Source organism: Lepisosteus oculatus, chromosome 7 (genome assembly GCF_040954835.1).
Source record: "Lepisosteus oculatus isolate fLepOcu1 chromosome 7, fLepOcu1.hap2, whole genome shotgun sequence".
NCBI lineage: Eukaryota > Metazoa > Chordata > Actinopteri > Semionotiformes > Lepisosteidae > Lepisosteus > Lepisosteus oculatus.
Window position 1 is genome coordinate 31018181 of NC_090702.1, and position 15181 is coordinate 31033361.

Below are 15181 nucleotides of genomic sequence, written 5' to 3' on the forward strand. Positions count from 1 at the left end.
GTGTTGGGCAGCCAGTTGACCTTGGACCCCTATTGGGTTTTTTTCTCCTTACTAAGGAGTTTTTGGTTCCTCTCCTGTGTTGTCTTCTGGTCTCCTGTTCTATATTGACAAACTGTATGGCCGCTTGCGCCTTGGGGAAACCTTGTTGTGAAAGGTGCTATATAAAAATAAATTGAATTGAATTGAATAGTACTGTATATGTTGGCACTGACTAATGTTTGTTGATCACAGTTGTAACACAGAAAACAAGAACTTGTACTTTTTAAATTTTATCTTATTGTACATTTCTAAAATTTAGAAAGTATTTTATAATCTATTATTAGTTCTCTTGTTAAACTATTGTGTCATTATACTAAAAAATAATAAGAAGAATGTGATATGAAATGTATTGTAACTGTTCATCTTATTGAGATATGAAGATAAGAATTTTTTTACTTATACTTTTACAAAAAATCCCTAGTGTCAAACAAAGCAAAAAAACATTTTACACTTGTTTTAATTACAGTCAGATTACATATTTTTTTGCCTCTCTAAACATGCCCCATAGCTTTTTTTAAACAACAAAGATGTCTTATGTTGTAAAATAGCATTTTTCAAAGGAATTACTGAGGCTCCTAACTACATACTGTACAGTGGGTGTAGAAAATATTAACCTTACTTGGACATTTACCACATAATAACTTTTTAATGTAAAAAAAAAATTATAAAAAATAAAAACACTAAAAAATACAGCTTAGAGAAGCATTCACTCCCCTAAGACCTTAAGTATTCAATATTTGGTTGTTCCCCATTTTGCCAAAATTACAGCCTCGTGTCTTTTATGGTACTGTATGTTGCAACCTGCTTTTCACATCTTGCAGGCTTAATTTTCACCACCTCTTCCTTACAAAATTGCTCTAGCTGTTGCAGGTTGCAGATTCTTTGGGATTTAAGTTTGGATTTTGACTTGGACACCCAAGTAATTAACCACTTTAATTGCACACATATGGATTTCAATCAACATATCGTGCAAATTCTGTTTGAAATTAAGCAGGTCTTATTAAGGAGTGTTGTGTTAAAGTGGTGAATACTTTTCCAACAGCGATTTTAAGGGTTTTATTTTTAACTAATTCGTTTTTTAGTTCCAAACCAGATCTAAGCAATTCAGTCAGTCTCACAAGTAGATCCCAGGGAGACAGAATACAAAAATGAAATAAAGGCACCCTCCTTTCCTATCTTGTAGTAGATAGAAAAAGAAATCTTGACTGAACACTTCATATTTCTGAAAGACAGATTTTAAATAACCTCAATCCTCTTAGTAAGTGAAAGGCTCCATGGGACACTGTCAGAAGCTTAATGCATTTATGCATTTAATTTAAAAATGCATTTAAATTACATGGCCATGTTAGGAGGATTACAAAATTAGAACTTTTGATCAAATTCCTTAATTTGAGCCCTATATTACATATATCACTAACTGGGTTATAGGGCACTGTCATTAGCCATCTTTAAATAAAATTTCCCAAGTAGCAGTATACAATTGAATGAATACTACAGAGGTTGAGTGAGCTTCAGGTGGCCATAGTATGCTGAAAATCACCAAACCTTGTGAGTTACTACAGTATGTGCAATGAGCTTGTGATAACGTCAGTCAGAGGCAGAGCAAAGCTAGCTGTGAGTAAAAGGGACAAGCAGCACATTATTGAACATGCTAGAGAAGAGCCTTCACAGTCCTTAAGTCCAAAGAACTGGAGCAGAGAGCAGGAGTGATAGCCACAAGCTACATACTGTACTGTATATTATCTTTTGCAGATTCCAAAATTATGGGATACTATACAAAGAAAAATCAAATGGTGAGTGAGAAAAATAAAGATTCAGTGAATAAATGCTCTATATGGTCTTTATGTTTTCCCTGCATTTTATTATAAAAGAACCTGTGCATATGTATGTGTAATTTGAAATACAGTATGAATAAAAAAAGAGAAAACAGACTCTTCCAAGAAAATACAGCTATAAAAGGTTTCAGCAAAAGTTTCCATTTTAAACATTTACAATAACACAGGATAGACGTTATTATCAACAATTTGCTGCATATACATTTGAGATGGATTATTGCGCGAGTTCTCCTACTCCTAAAACAATCTTCATATCTCTTTCATTAAAACCTTCCACATCTGAACATTTGATCTATCTGGCTTCAATCAGTTTTTAGTCATTTCCTTAAGGGTGCTGGAGTCCAAGTTAAAAAACCTCAAAATTTTTCTTTATTCTAATAAATAAACCCTTTGACATAATAAACTCCCACTCAATAAAATAGATTGCATCAGTATGGGGATTTGTATGGACTTTTCTAATAATGTATTCTTGCATTTAAACAACACTTTTGAAACCAAGGTACATTTAGGGGCGGGCCCACTTCATTTACCACTGAAGTGCTTCACCCATCTTCATGATGAGTGGCAACTCTTATGTGCCAGCTTGCCCTCTACACCTCAGTTCATGTAGAGAAGTAAAAAAAGGTATTCATCTTTTTAATAAAGTGGGAACTTAGGGCAGATTTTGGTTATGAGAATAATCTTTTCAGATAAGAGTTTAGCTTAGGGAGTGCTGTAAAATCAGCAAGGGATGAGTGAAAAAAGACTGAGAAAAAAAGGATGTCAACCAGACATTTATAACTGGCTAGCAAACATTTATCTGGCCTGTGTGCCTGAGAAGGTCAAACCAAACTAAATTCAAATGATTAATATAAACTGTTTAATGAAGTTAGTTTGGAGAGCTGTATCAATGTAACTTGAGGTTAACTCCATAGTGAAAAATTAAAAAAAAAAGATGGACACAACAGTTTTGCTATGGAATGCGAATGTGTGTGGGGAAATGAGCACAGCAGGAACATGAGGGTAAGGATAAGAAAAGAAAGACAATGTGAGAATGGATATAGGAGGGTAAGAAAGACATGGGAGACCTGGGAGACACAGTACAGGGTAAGTGTGGAACGCAGTAATGTGTAGTTGGGAAAGATTTTAGAAAATAATTTCGGTCATTGAGAGCTGGGGTAAAGTGTGAACCTGGTGTAAGGATGAAAATGTCTGGCTTTAAGAAGTAGGAGTCTTTGAATCCTTTTGTGAGCACACAGACAGAAATATACTGCCCCTTTACTGTCCCCTGTGACAATGTACATGGCCCAGAAATCACTCCAGTGCAACATACAGTATGATGGGAGGCGAAGGGATGCTTGGGCAGTAGCATTTGGTGGCTAGTGTGCGAAAAATTAGCCATGCCTTTACCTTGGAAACAGGCTGGGATAGTGTGCAGGAGGTGCTAAAGAACAGGCATAGGAGCATGGACCAGGTGAGGTTTTGGCTACCAGAGTTTGGCAGAGGAGCTGTGCACTCAGGGAGAAGGTAAGCGTTCTCTAGAACTTCTTCGGTTTCCTCAACAAGTTCAGAAAGCTGGTGAATCCTTGGGAGATTAAGGGCTTTTGTTCCTGTAGTGCTTGCAAGTTTGACCCCTCTTGAGTTGATGTCCTCGGAGTCTATTGAGTTGTCAAATGAAGGTTCTCAGAGGGGCTTCACTGGGTCCCAGAGTCTCAAGATATCTCAAATTCAGGACCTCAATTTGAGACCCTTAATTTCGTGGAGTGCCAGACATCGGAGAAACTGAAGAGAAAACCTAATAAAACTAAAATAAGACTGTGAAAGTTAAACAAATAAGGCAAAACAAAAGAGATGTACCGTATTCCTTCAACCCAGGAAAGCAGTGATCCAGCTCTCACCAGATCAGCTGATGTGAGTCTAGTAGAGCTGAAGAAGGACAAAATAGATTATAAGAGATGTTAAAAATCGGAGGAGAGTGTTTGGCTTATCTAGCCCATTTAGGGATTGGCTTCAACAATATGGCTGAGTACAACATCTTGGGTAAAGGAATTTTTCAATGTTTATTCTGAAGTAGTCCGTTGGGTTGCTTTTTTTTTTTTGCCCCTGAGGATTTTGAAGGATGCTTACATATACTTGTTTACTTGTTTTTGAAGACCTCTTTCAAATAGTGCTATAGTACAGCACTAACGTAGTACAACTTATTTGTAACCATATTGAGGATTCTACATCATTACTATCTAAAATTGCTTTAAAAAGACAAATCATTTTGTTCTTAATATTGCACAAAAATATCCAATTTACAATTAGTAAATTAAAATACATTGTAGTAAAGCTATGTATTGGAGCATCATGATCTGTTATCCAATATTGAAATTGACTTTACATTTAACTAACCGAAATTCATGTAATGTATTCGTACTTGTATATTTGTAAAAATATTCTCATATAATGGCCAGTTTTGGGTGATTTTTAAGGTGAGAGAACTGAAAGTAAAGCCATAAAAAATGTTGTGTTTGTAAATGTTTGAATTCTATATACTGAATGCCTTGGTGAGCATCACCTAAGGTTTTCAGAATTATTTAAATAAGGTTAGAACACAATTTGAGCCCATTTTAAAAATTTGATTTGTTGTCTGCATTATATTATTCAAAATCTGTTCTTTATTTCTTGCAGATTTCCTTCCAGAAAATTAAAAATAAATTATTGTAATATTTTATTACAATATTGTGTCTTTCCCTGAAGCCGTGTTCTTTACTTAAAGGCTTCCCATTTAAAAGAAATTGTCACTAACCTGCTGCTTTGTTGCAGATTTTCACATGACTTTTTTCACTTGAGATTCTTCAAAGCACTTGTGAATGGACTGCTAATAAACACGCACGACTATAGTCCTTCCCTATCTTTGTGTCGATTTTAGTGTTTGTGATTTAGTGATCGTGTCCATTTTAGTGTTATTTTTCTGTTCTATAGTCTAAGAAAATGAAACTCCACGTGAGGTGAAATTGAGACTCAAGACAAATAGTTTTGGACTTCTAAAATATGCCAATTAATTTTGGTAAAAAAAGTTATTTCCGTTTTGGGAAATGTTTGTCAGAGGTTGCTACTTTGTGGGGGCGTTTTTCTTAAAAAAGTGCACAGTTTGTGTGTGTGCTTCGACTTCGACTTTTCGAAATTGATAATTTTATAGAAAATGACATAAAGTACGATGTCTGCTAACACTGTTCACTTTTATACATAAGATTGTGTATTAACCCTCGTACAAAGTCTACATACAGTATATGAGTAATAATTTTGTCTTTCTCGGATGCGGTTTATCTTCACAGGTTAGATACAGTACGCACACGTTTTAAAGTCCTCTGATTAAAATTCATGGTTCAATGGAGTTGATACTGTATGATCATACTGTATGATTTCTACAGTAACTGTACTATACACGCGAACGCAACTGTTTAAAGATTAAAAACTACGTGCAGGTAATGCACTTGTTAAATGATTTGATGCAGGATGAAATACCAATACATAAAGCGTTCAATGTTTAAAAGTTTACCTTTGCTATCAAAACACATAATAAAATGTACTCTAGTCTAGTTACCTGAGCTCCGTAGCACTTGAACTACCCAATCTAATTAAGTGACTCATTCCACTGGCTGAGACTGAAGCAGTGGCTCGGAGTCCAGATGATCGCCAAGACAGAGACTACAATAAGGAGCATCCAAACACGGAGTGTCAGACAAGTTCAAAATATGCGTGAGATAGCAATTCTTAGCCTTGTACAGCATAAGCAGTATCCGAAATACTACGGAGAATACTTTTGAAATTGCAACACCGAATTACTCGTACCTTAAACTCTAAACATAACACCTTGTCGCTACAGGTGTTTAATTTGTATTCAATTCACGCTTGATTATTTTAATCAAAGTGGTATTAAAAAACGGAAAAATGAAAAATTTGTCATCTTCTAATTCTCTTCATAACAGCGACATTTTAAGCGATAACATTTTTCAGCATGGATTTACAACGACAGCTAATAACTCTGGAATATCTAGCAGACCCGAGCGAGATCAACAATTAGCCTGGATTGAAATTGCGGTTCTTGGAATTATTTTCTTTACCGCCTCAATCGGCAATTCGGTTCTTGTTATGGTGCTCTGGAGGAAAAGAAAAAGGATGTCTAGGATGTACGTTTTCATGATGCACCTCAGTATTGCTGATTTGGTAGTGGCAGGCTTTCAGGTTCTTCCTCAGCTTATCTGGGACATAACGGACATCTTTCTGGGACCCGATTTTCTGTGCAGAGTCGTCAAATACTTGCAACTCGTCGGGATGTTTGCTTCGACATACATGACTGTTGCAATGACTGTTGACAGGTTTCAAGCAGTTTGTTACCCAATGGTGACTTTCCAGAAGAAAAGGGCTTTCTGGAATGCAGCTATTTGTTCTAGCTGGTGTATAGCTTTTATTTTTAGCCTGCCACAAGTGTTCATATTCTCTAAAACGGAAATCTCTCCTGGAGTCAATGAATGCTGGGCTCAATTCATAACTCCCTGGGGTTTAGAGGCTTACGTTACATGGGTATTCACAGTTATATTCTTTATTCCCACTATTATACTCATTATTTGTCAAGTTCAGATATGCCGAATACTTCAAATGAACATACACGCCAAAACGCACGGGGATATACTCAGACATAACCAGATGCAGGTGATTCCTTCCAGAGCTAGCAATTTCAACTGTTTCTCCAAAGCAATGATCAAAACGGTAAAGATGACGATTATAACTGTAGTGGTGTATATTCTCTGTTGGGCTCCTTTCTTCGTTGTGCAACTGTGGTCTGTTTGGTTTCCAAGCGCAATAACAGAAGGTGAGTTACATATTTTAAGCACACTCGGGAATCTTATTTTTTAAATGAACAAGTACTGTAGTAGTTAATTACATTCATGAAAGTAGGACGAAATGCTCGTTATTCTCCCATTGTCTTTTAAGAATTAACTTCTACTTTTTGCAGTCCGTGATCTGTCGAAACTCCTCAGTCTTACCTTCAGCAGTATACAGTAATATGACAGGTAGTTTACACATATCGTCAGATCACAGATTTATAATGAATACAGGGAAAAACAGTTAAAAATGATAAATAACGTTTTTGTTACGTCAACTTGATACTTCTGCACCAAATAAAAACGACAAATCTCGTATTTTCAGATAAAGGTTTTTCAGATGTAGGTACAGTCTAAAATGATGCCTTGAGCTCTTTACACTTTGCGCACCGCTGACGACCACAGGTAGGGTAAGAATTTCTGACAGCTGTGAAAATCGATGTTTTGTCTGCAAGAGCTACATGATTTATCGTTTTCGTGCTGAGACATTAATCGTTAATAAACATCCGTCTTTCCTCGGGGGATGGTGTTTAAATCGTGTTCATGATTTCCAAACGCGTTTAGTGTAGAACAACTGTTTTTTTTTTCCTGCACAGCTAAATGTCAGCATAGACCTTAAAATATTCAACCATCGCATTAACAAGGCTGAACTAAACATACAAATACAGCACACAAACAATTTCCTGGCTATTTAATTTAATCAAGCTAGAATTAAGCTATGTAATTTACACTTCTCTGCACTAAATGAGTCAGTGGTGTGAGTCATTTCTTTGGAGAGATGAACTGTGCATTTCTGCACCTTGGAAAATCAGCCAGTGCCACACAGTTTGTAGTATAATTTTGCACGCGAACTGGGTTTCACGATTTCTTTATTGTTGGGTTTATAATTACGTGTCTTACTATCCTTATTTTCAGGTATTTAATTTAATAAAATAATACGTTTTGGAAACAAAAATAATGCTTAAATCGCGAATTACCCGCTTTAAAATGAGAAAAAATGTACAGACACTATTATTTTTACGTAATGTCAGTACAACCTATTTTAATCTAGTGGCAATACATGTTTTTAATTTTATCATGGGTGTTACACTCATTTGCCATAGCGGGGAAGATTTGATATGCTTGTGCAGGTTTACTTCGGCAAATTCATAGTTCAAGTTCCCGAAAACTCCCGCGGGTTATAAATACAGTACTTTAACATACTGGAAATAAGGAGGTACCCTCTGCCATAGCGCACTCATCAGACTTTTCCATCAAAAATGACGAATGCAATTATGTTAATTATAATTAAACATATGAAAATGATCAAAGATGATAATAGTACATTTTCATATTATTTACCTCAAAACCTGGGTCTTACGAATAGCAAAATAATGTAATGTACTGTATGTTAGAAAGCACTGAAATCAAGCATTGCTACCTCCTTGCTCTGGGGCCCGAACATGGGATGCTATCTGCATGGAGTTTGTATGGTCTCCGTGTGTTCACATGGGTTTTCTCCTGGTGGGTTGGTTTCCTCCCATAGTATAAAGACATACTGGTAAATTAACTGACTTCTGGGAAAACTGGCCCAGCTGTGAGTGTGTGCATGTTTGTGTCTGTGTGTGTCGTGTGATGGACTGGCGTCCTGTCCAGGGTGTATTCTGCCTTGAGCCCATTGCTTGCCAGGATAGGCTTCAGCTATCCTGAGACCCTGCATTGGATAAGGCAGTTAGAAAACAGATGGATTGATGAAATCAACTGTGCATGCTAATGTGAAAAATATGCAACTGAATGCCTAAATGGGGGAGAGCTGAGTGGTGCATGAAGGTGATTTGTGAGGGAGTCAAAACGACCACAGAATCTTTTTGACTTAATGGAAAAACCATGTGTGTATTAAAAGTATATCACCAAAGGTTTCCTATGGTTGGGAAGACTGGTAATCAATATTGAACCTGTGCATGAGCAGATTACTAGGTCGGTTAATGTGCAGTTGACAAGAGAGGCAACATACCTCCGTTCCTCAGGCCAGACATACATACCCTAAATGATCAAAATACTAGACAGAACCTAGGCAGCATTTGTTATAGCTACAATGAAGCATTTAATACTTGCTTTTTCTTTTACAAAGCTGGTTTCCTGAACAGGTCATAAGCTTTTACATGTAAAATGTTTACATGTAAAAATGTCAAGTTACAAGAAATTAATGTTCCCAATGCAAAGTTTTGCATTTTTTAACAATTTTAGAGGAGTGAATTGTCTTTTAAACCTAAGGATGGGTGTATACTGTATGTCTATCAATTGATAAACTGCAGAATTGAAATGTGTATTGAAGTTACAACAGTGACAAAGCACACCTATAGCAGCTGACTACACTGGTACTGGGACTCTTCTGGCAGATCCCCCTGAGCCACCAGTGCAACCACAGAAAACACAAGAAAGTAGTTTGCATATTAGCTTTACTTTTATACGTGTAGTTGCAATAAGGCAAGTATCATCGGATACATGGAAAAAATATTTATTAAATTTCCGAAGTTACCAGAGGAAAAAGAACAAATATCTAAAGGAGTGCTCTTTGTATGCTGCAGTGTCCCAGCTCTCTCTATCATACTGTATGTACAGTTATACAAAAAATAACTTCCGAAGAGCACTACTTTCCTGAACTGGACATACTTAAACCAAAAAATCAGGGACAAACATCTGTTCTGCTCCAGGTGTCTCTGTTGTGCTGCTGCCTCTGTACTCTCATGAGTACTTACTCATCTCAGTCCACCTATCCAGGCATGCATCCTTCTGCCATAGTGAAAAAAGAAGAAAAAAAAACTCTGCAGTATTTTGGTTTCTAGCTTTCTCTTCAGGCCCAATAAAACCTATGTAACAATATTCCATTTTACTTCCACTGCCCTGGCTTAACGCAACAAAACAGGGCAGAGAAAGAGAGAGCGCTCAAGCCCCTGTACTGTACCTCTACTGTTCAGGAATTTTATATTGCCAGAACACCAAGGCTGGTATGAAGATTATGAATGTCCAGGTGATCACAGGGGAGAAGCAGACACCACAGTGCCTATTTGTGGACCACATTTTGTATGCAGATTGCCAGGTGTTATAGTCTTTCCTTCTTCTGTTTTTTATTTTGTTTCCGCCTCTCTGTTTCAGGTCCAGTCCCCACTGCTTCAGCACCTTCACACACCCCACATGCCACATCTGACTGCATGGCAATTGACTGATGTCTAGTCAAACTGGACAGGTCAATCACTTAGATGAAGATTGCTGTCCGCTGTATTGTTCATGAAAGGGCAGCAGGAAGACCTTTAAAATAGAGTGAATCAGACACAAAAGAAAAAAAAACACCATACCCAGCAAAACACTGGCAATTTTGTGCCAAATTCAAGTAAATATAGCCCCCCAAGTCATTGCCCTTCTTCCATTTTTGTCATTCCATGACATAATAGGGACTCCTCTGTAGTGATAAGTGTTACTTTATTTATTATGTGTTCAGTAGAGGATTTAATGTTTATAACTTGGGCATAGAATTGGCATTTTGAGCAAGAAAAAGAGCAAAAGTTCACATTTTTGCATTTTACACTAGTGCTTTTTGGTAGCTTTCTCAAAAATACAAAATAATAATGATGATAGGCATGAGTACTGGAATCAAGATATTTATATTTCAGTGGGCTAGATTACAGTTTGATCTCCTTCTGAACTTTAATTTAAAACTCCCTTTCAGTAGTTTGGCAAAATCTGAATTAAGATTAAGTAAAGATGTAATTTGAATTAGGCTTACCCCAAGTGTCTAAAGGAATGACAACATCTCCATAAGGCTATCAGAACCCCCTTATGAAGCAAATGGGATCACATTATGCCAGTGCAAAATTCTTAACTTGCTAAAAATTAAACTGAACTTATCTTGGTTAGTGGTTGGATCCAATGGTGTGGATCCAATAGGAGAATACTACCCCAGTCCAAAGTGATTAGCCAGAAAAGTGTTTGGCACTGAAGACAGTATTTGTTAGTGCATCTCAGATTGTGGTACTGGAACTTCAGAAAGAAGTAGTCCTTGCAGGGTTAGGTCACTAAAAGGAGTGTGGCAGCACTTTCAAAGTGTAAATTTGCAATTTGATAAAAATGTGATGGTAAGGGGAAGGTGTTTGGATGACAGAGGTGTTTCTGCCTTTTGAAGTCTTATGAGGAGAAAACTAATTCTATGAGGACAGGTAAGGAATTTCCACTTAATTAAGCTTTAAATGAAAGTCTGGGAGAAGGTCAAACCCCAATCTCACTCACTTATACTACCAGCCTACCGTACATATAAATACTGTAGCCTATAGACCTAAAGTTACACGGCTGATGTGTTCTCGGCTCAGGGGAAGTGTACAAGAAGATTGAGAGCATCGTGAGGGGTTAATGGGAAATGGCTTGATGCCCTAAGAGTAAGAATGGTGAATGTGAGGCTGGACTGGGTGTGTAGAAACAAAGCCAGGTAAAAGAGCTGTTGAAGGGAAGATGTTTGCTGCCAAGGCAGTGAGCAGGTGGATTGTTGACCACGGTGGAGGACAGGTGAGCAGCCATGATAGAAGAAAGAGAAGAGGTGAAAGTGCAATAGGAAAATGGTTTTGGAACTAGAATCATTGTGGGTAGGATTCCAGGCATTAATGAGGGGGCAGAAGGAGTGGACGGGTGAAGGAATAAGAGAGAATAAGAATGAACCAAGTAAAGAAGGCAAAGGGCTCATTGAAAGTGATAGAAGTACTGTAGCTGATGAAAGGTCCATGGATGAAATGATGGGACAGGCTGGAGGAACTGCATTGAGCTGGGTGTCATAGCTGGTCAACTGGAAGACAAAAGGCAAAGTGGAGCTGCTGTCTGGAAGGGTATCCACAGATTGATGGCTAGTGGAACCATGGAGAAACTGGTATGGTTAATGTATCAAGAGAGACAAAGTTCAGATTGTGGGGGTCAGCTGCCAGAGCAGTGGACAGTAAGCGGAGTGATGGTGCAGACTAACACTTACAGGTACTTACAGGGATGCTTGTGGAGCTGGGAAGACAAAGGGCTAGTAATTTAGTAAACGATGTGTGGTGTGAGGTCTGACTGAGGGGTACCAGTACCCAGGAGAAGTGTGTGAATTTGATTTCTTTCAGAAATACTTTTGGTACTTATACGTACTGTAGGTGAACGGAAGTCAGTAAGGATAGGGTGAAATCTTCTTCTGAAATTTAATGACACAGAAAATCAGAAAGGAAGCAACACAGCCTTTTAAAAGTTAAAACCCTGTATTGGAATTTTAAGAGATATCTATCCTCAAAAACTATTTGACTTTTTAATTTAGTCTGTGTCAATGTATTTCTTAAGTTGATAGACTGTATAAAGAAAAAAGTTTGAAATAATGTGTTTTATGCTTTAATATTTGGTAGAAACTCTTTGTCCAAATCTGTGTTCTAGAAATTCTGAACCTGTTCATATATTCACAATAAGCCTCATTTTAACATTAATAAATAGTTTAGAAAAAATCAATTCCTAACATTACATCGTCTCCATGATTTTATATTGTTAACACAATGAGAAAAGTATGCATTTCTGAAAGAAGGTGCAAAAGGTACATGGGACAGGGCTTTTCTTGTTGATGACAAACCACATATTGTGCACTGACTCCCACCCCTGTCAGTTTCAGTAAAGCAAAGACACATTTATGCATGTTCTTATTTAATTACCTGTGCAGTATGTCCTGTACTACCAGTTCCAAATGATTGAACTAGGCTATGCATACTGTATATACTGAAATTATGAAAATAAAAAACAAATTCTTTTTATACATATATGTTTTTAGAAAACAGAATATATAGATATTGGATATAAATTCATGTTTTTACCATGTTGTCATCAGTTTTGATGAAATAATGATTCATTGCTCACCATGATAAAGAATTTCTATATAACTTGTAAGTGTGTATTTGCTTTTTTATGGAAATTGAATGTGAATTTAGGAAACACATTTTTATTATTCCAGGTTCTGTGTTTACAATCATCATGCTCCTGGGAAATCTTAACAGCTGTGCGAATCCTTGGATTTACATGTATTTCTGTGGCCACATACCATGTTGCAAAAAGCACCAAGGCAGCAGCTCAATCCGGGAAGATTCTGTGATAACTGCCAGCATCCACATCGGAGACAAAGGCCCTACAGACCATTCCACATCGCTGTAGACATTTCTGGTGTGGTGTGCCTTACTGTGTCATCAGGAAATCTTTCACCCAGTGAGGCCCACAGCCTATGCTGCAGGCTCTGTGGGGCTCACTCTGTGAAAAATCGCAGATGCCTCTAACAAGTGCACGTTTTTTGTAAGTTTGAACATTATAGCATTAAACCCAATTCGCTTAGCATCTGGCAATTCCAGACAATAGATATAAAAAATAAGTAACTGGCTAGTCCTATTGGTTTCAAACATGGCTGTAATATTGCTGATTTTAATTCATTTTTAAGAGTGGGTATGAAATTACTGACAATGTAATTAGTTAATTGTTTTAATTGGAAAAATAATTACAAATTGGAAACAGAATCTGTTAGAGGTATGAAATATACACACTACAGTACTACAATTCAGTTTCAGAATACTAGTTTAGGTTGTATTTTTCAAATTTCAGATAAAATCATTCTAAATGTTTTTCTAAAGTACAGTGTTCTGCAGATCTAGTATATTAAAGTAGTCTACTTAAGTTTGCAAAAATAGAAAATAACTAAAAGTACCTACAGTAGTTTGTAACATAGTGCAAGTATGTTACTCCAGACTTATTTACAAAAATGCAAGGTGATGGGTCTTTGTTATTAAGAAAGTCCCAGTGAATACATTTTTGAGGTTTAGTTATTATTCTTTTGAAGATGATGTTGAGAGGTAGCGTGCTGTTTCACTGTACAGTATGTTTCTTTTACACTAAATACATTGTTGGCTCTCCATACAGTACTGTATATATGTATTATAAACCTTGTGAATTTGTTGTATCACTGTTTTATTGCAGATGTAAATGGCATTATATTGAAATATGACATTGTTAGACATGTTTTAAAATGAAATTATTTCATTTCTGCCAGTGATTTACAGTTATGTTTTGCACTTTGTGATGTGAATTGAGAAAAAAGTGTCACACTAAGAAAGCTTGCAGGTGTACTATATTTGAATAATATCGCTCTACATTTTTGCTGTAACCTTTTTGGAAATGTTTTGCATTTTGTTGTTTCACAGTGATCTGCCACATATATATTTTAGCTTTTAATGTCCAGTTTTAAATGCCTTGATATAACATCTGTCTGGATTACAATGACATTGGCCTTCATTAAAGCTGTTTGTACTCCTGTAATTCTTAAGCTGTACAAATACCTTCAGAATGTTAACAAAATAGTGAAAACAATGTATAAAATGACACATATTGTAACTTATTTTGTTTAGCTTTTCTTATGGGCATGGAAAATGTGTGAAAAAGACCGTATTCATTGCTATAAAAATAACAAAAACCTGACATAAATATCTGCTTTTGATTTAATCTAAAATGCATGATCTGGAAAACTAATTTTTAGTATTCATTATTCACATATTGTGAATGTGGCAACACATTTTTTATTGACATATCATTAGTAAAGCAAAATATTTTTGCTACAGCTTTGTGTGTGGACAGCCTATGTGAAACTGCAAAACAAATGAAATACTGTAACATAGCAAATTATCCTAAAATAAGCTATTAATTCATTATAGAAGTCTTTTCTGTTTTATCTTTGTATAATCATTAAAACAGTCCCTTTGTTACATACCAAAAGATCAAGATAATTTGAATTAAATGAAAACATCTAATGTATTATAATTCTAAAACCTGAAATGTTTCTGCTTAAATTTGTATGTTTCCAGCTGCGCTGCCTGTAATGTTCTACTCATCTCCATGTTTTACAATATAAGGTGGATGTACTGTATAAGACAAGTATAGATTATCATTCACACAGTGAAAAATTCAGTATTTCAATAGCTGATAAAATAAAGTTTACCAAGGCAATGCTGTCACTTTCAGCAATCTATCTGTTCTTTTGAAATCTTGCTTATTATTGAAATTCCACTTGCTACTGAAATCTGAACAGTTCAACTCTATTTTATCTATAACCCTAAAAGTATTTCATTTTTTTCATGCTCACGCAACTGATTAAGTCTGGAATGGAAGTAGAATGTAACTGGTCCTTTGTTCTTCTGAGAGTGTTCTGAGAGAAAGGCTTGATGCTGGATGAGCCATGTGACATTCCCTTCTGTTGGACACTGGTTGGTAAATGGAAGAGAATGTTGTCTCAAGGGAACATGCAGACGAATAGCTGAGAAGTCGATGAAAGCATACAGCCTACATGGGATTTCCACCCTCAGACTGAAGACAGAAAATCAAAATATGTAAGACCTACAATAAAACATTAACAAGACTGGGGGTTCTTTTGCTGCACACAGTCAGGTG

At 36.4% G+C, this 15181-nt stretch overlaps 1 protein-coding gene across 1 annotated transcript; it reads left to right on the plus strand.

Moving 5' to 3' along the window:
- Positions 1–5656: 5656 nt before the first annotated feature.
- avpr2b (arginine vasopressin receptor 2b) lies at positions 5657–14732 on the plus strand. Its single transcript, XM_015338953.2, has 2 exons — positions 5657–6711; positions 12711–14732. Exons 1-2 carry the CDS (start codon positions 5790–5792, stop codon positions 12905–12907), a joined length of 1119 nt encoding a protein of 372 aa, XP_015194439.1. The 5' UTR covers positions 5657–5789; the 3' UTR covers positions 12908–14732.
- The last annotated feature ends 449 nt before the right edge of the window (positions 14733–15181 follow it).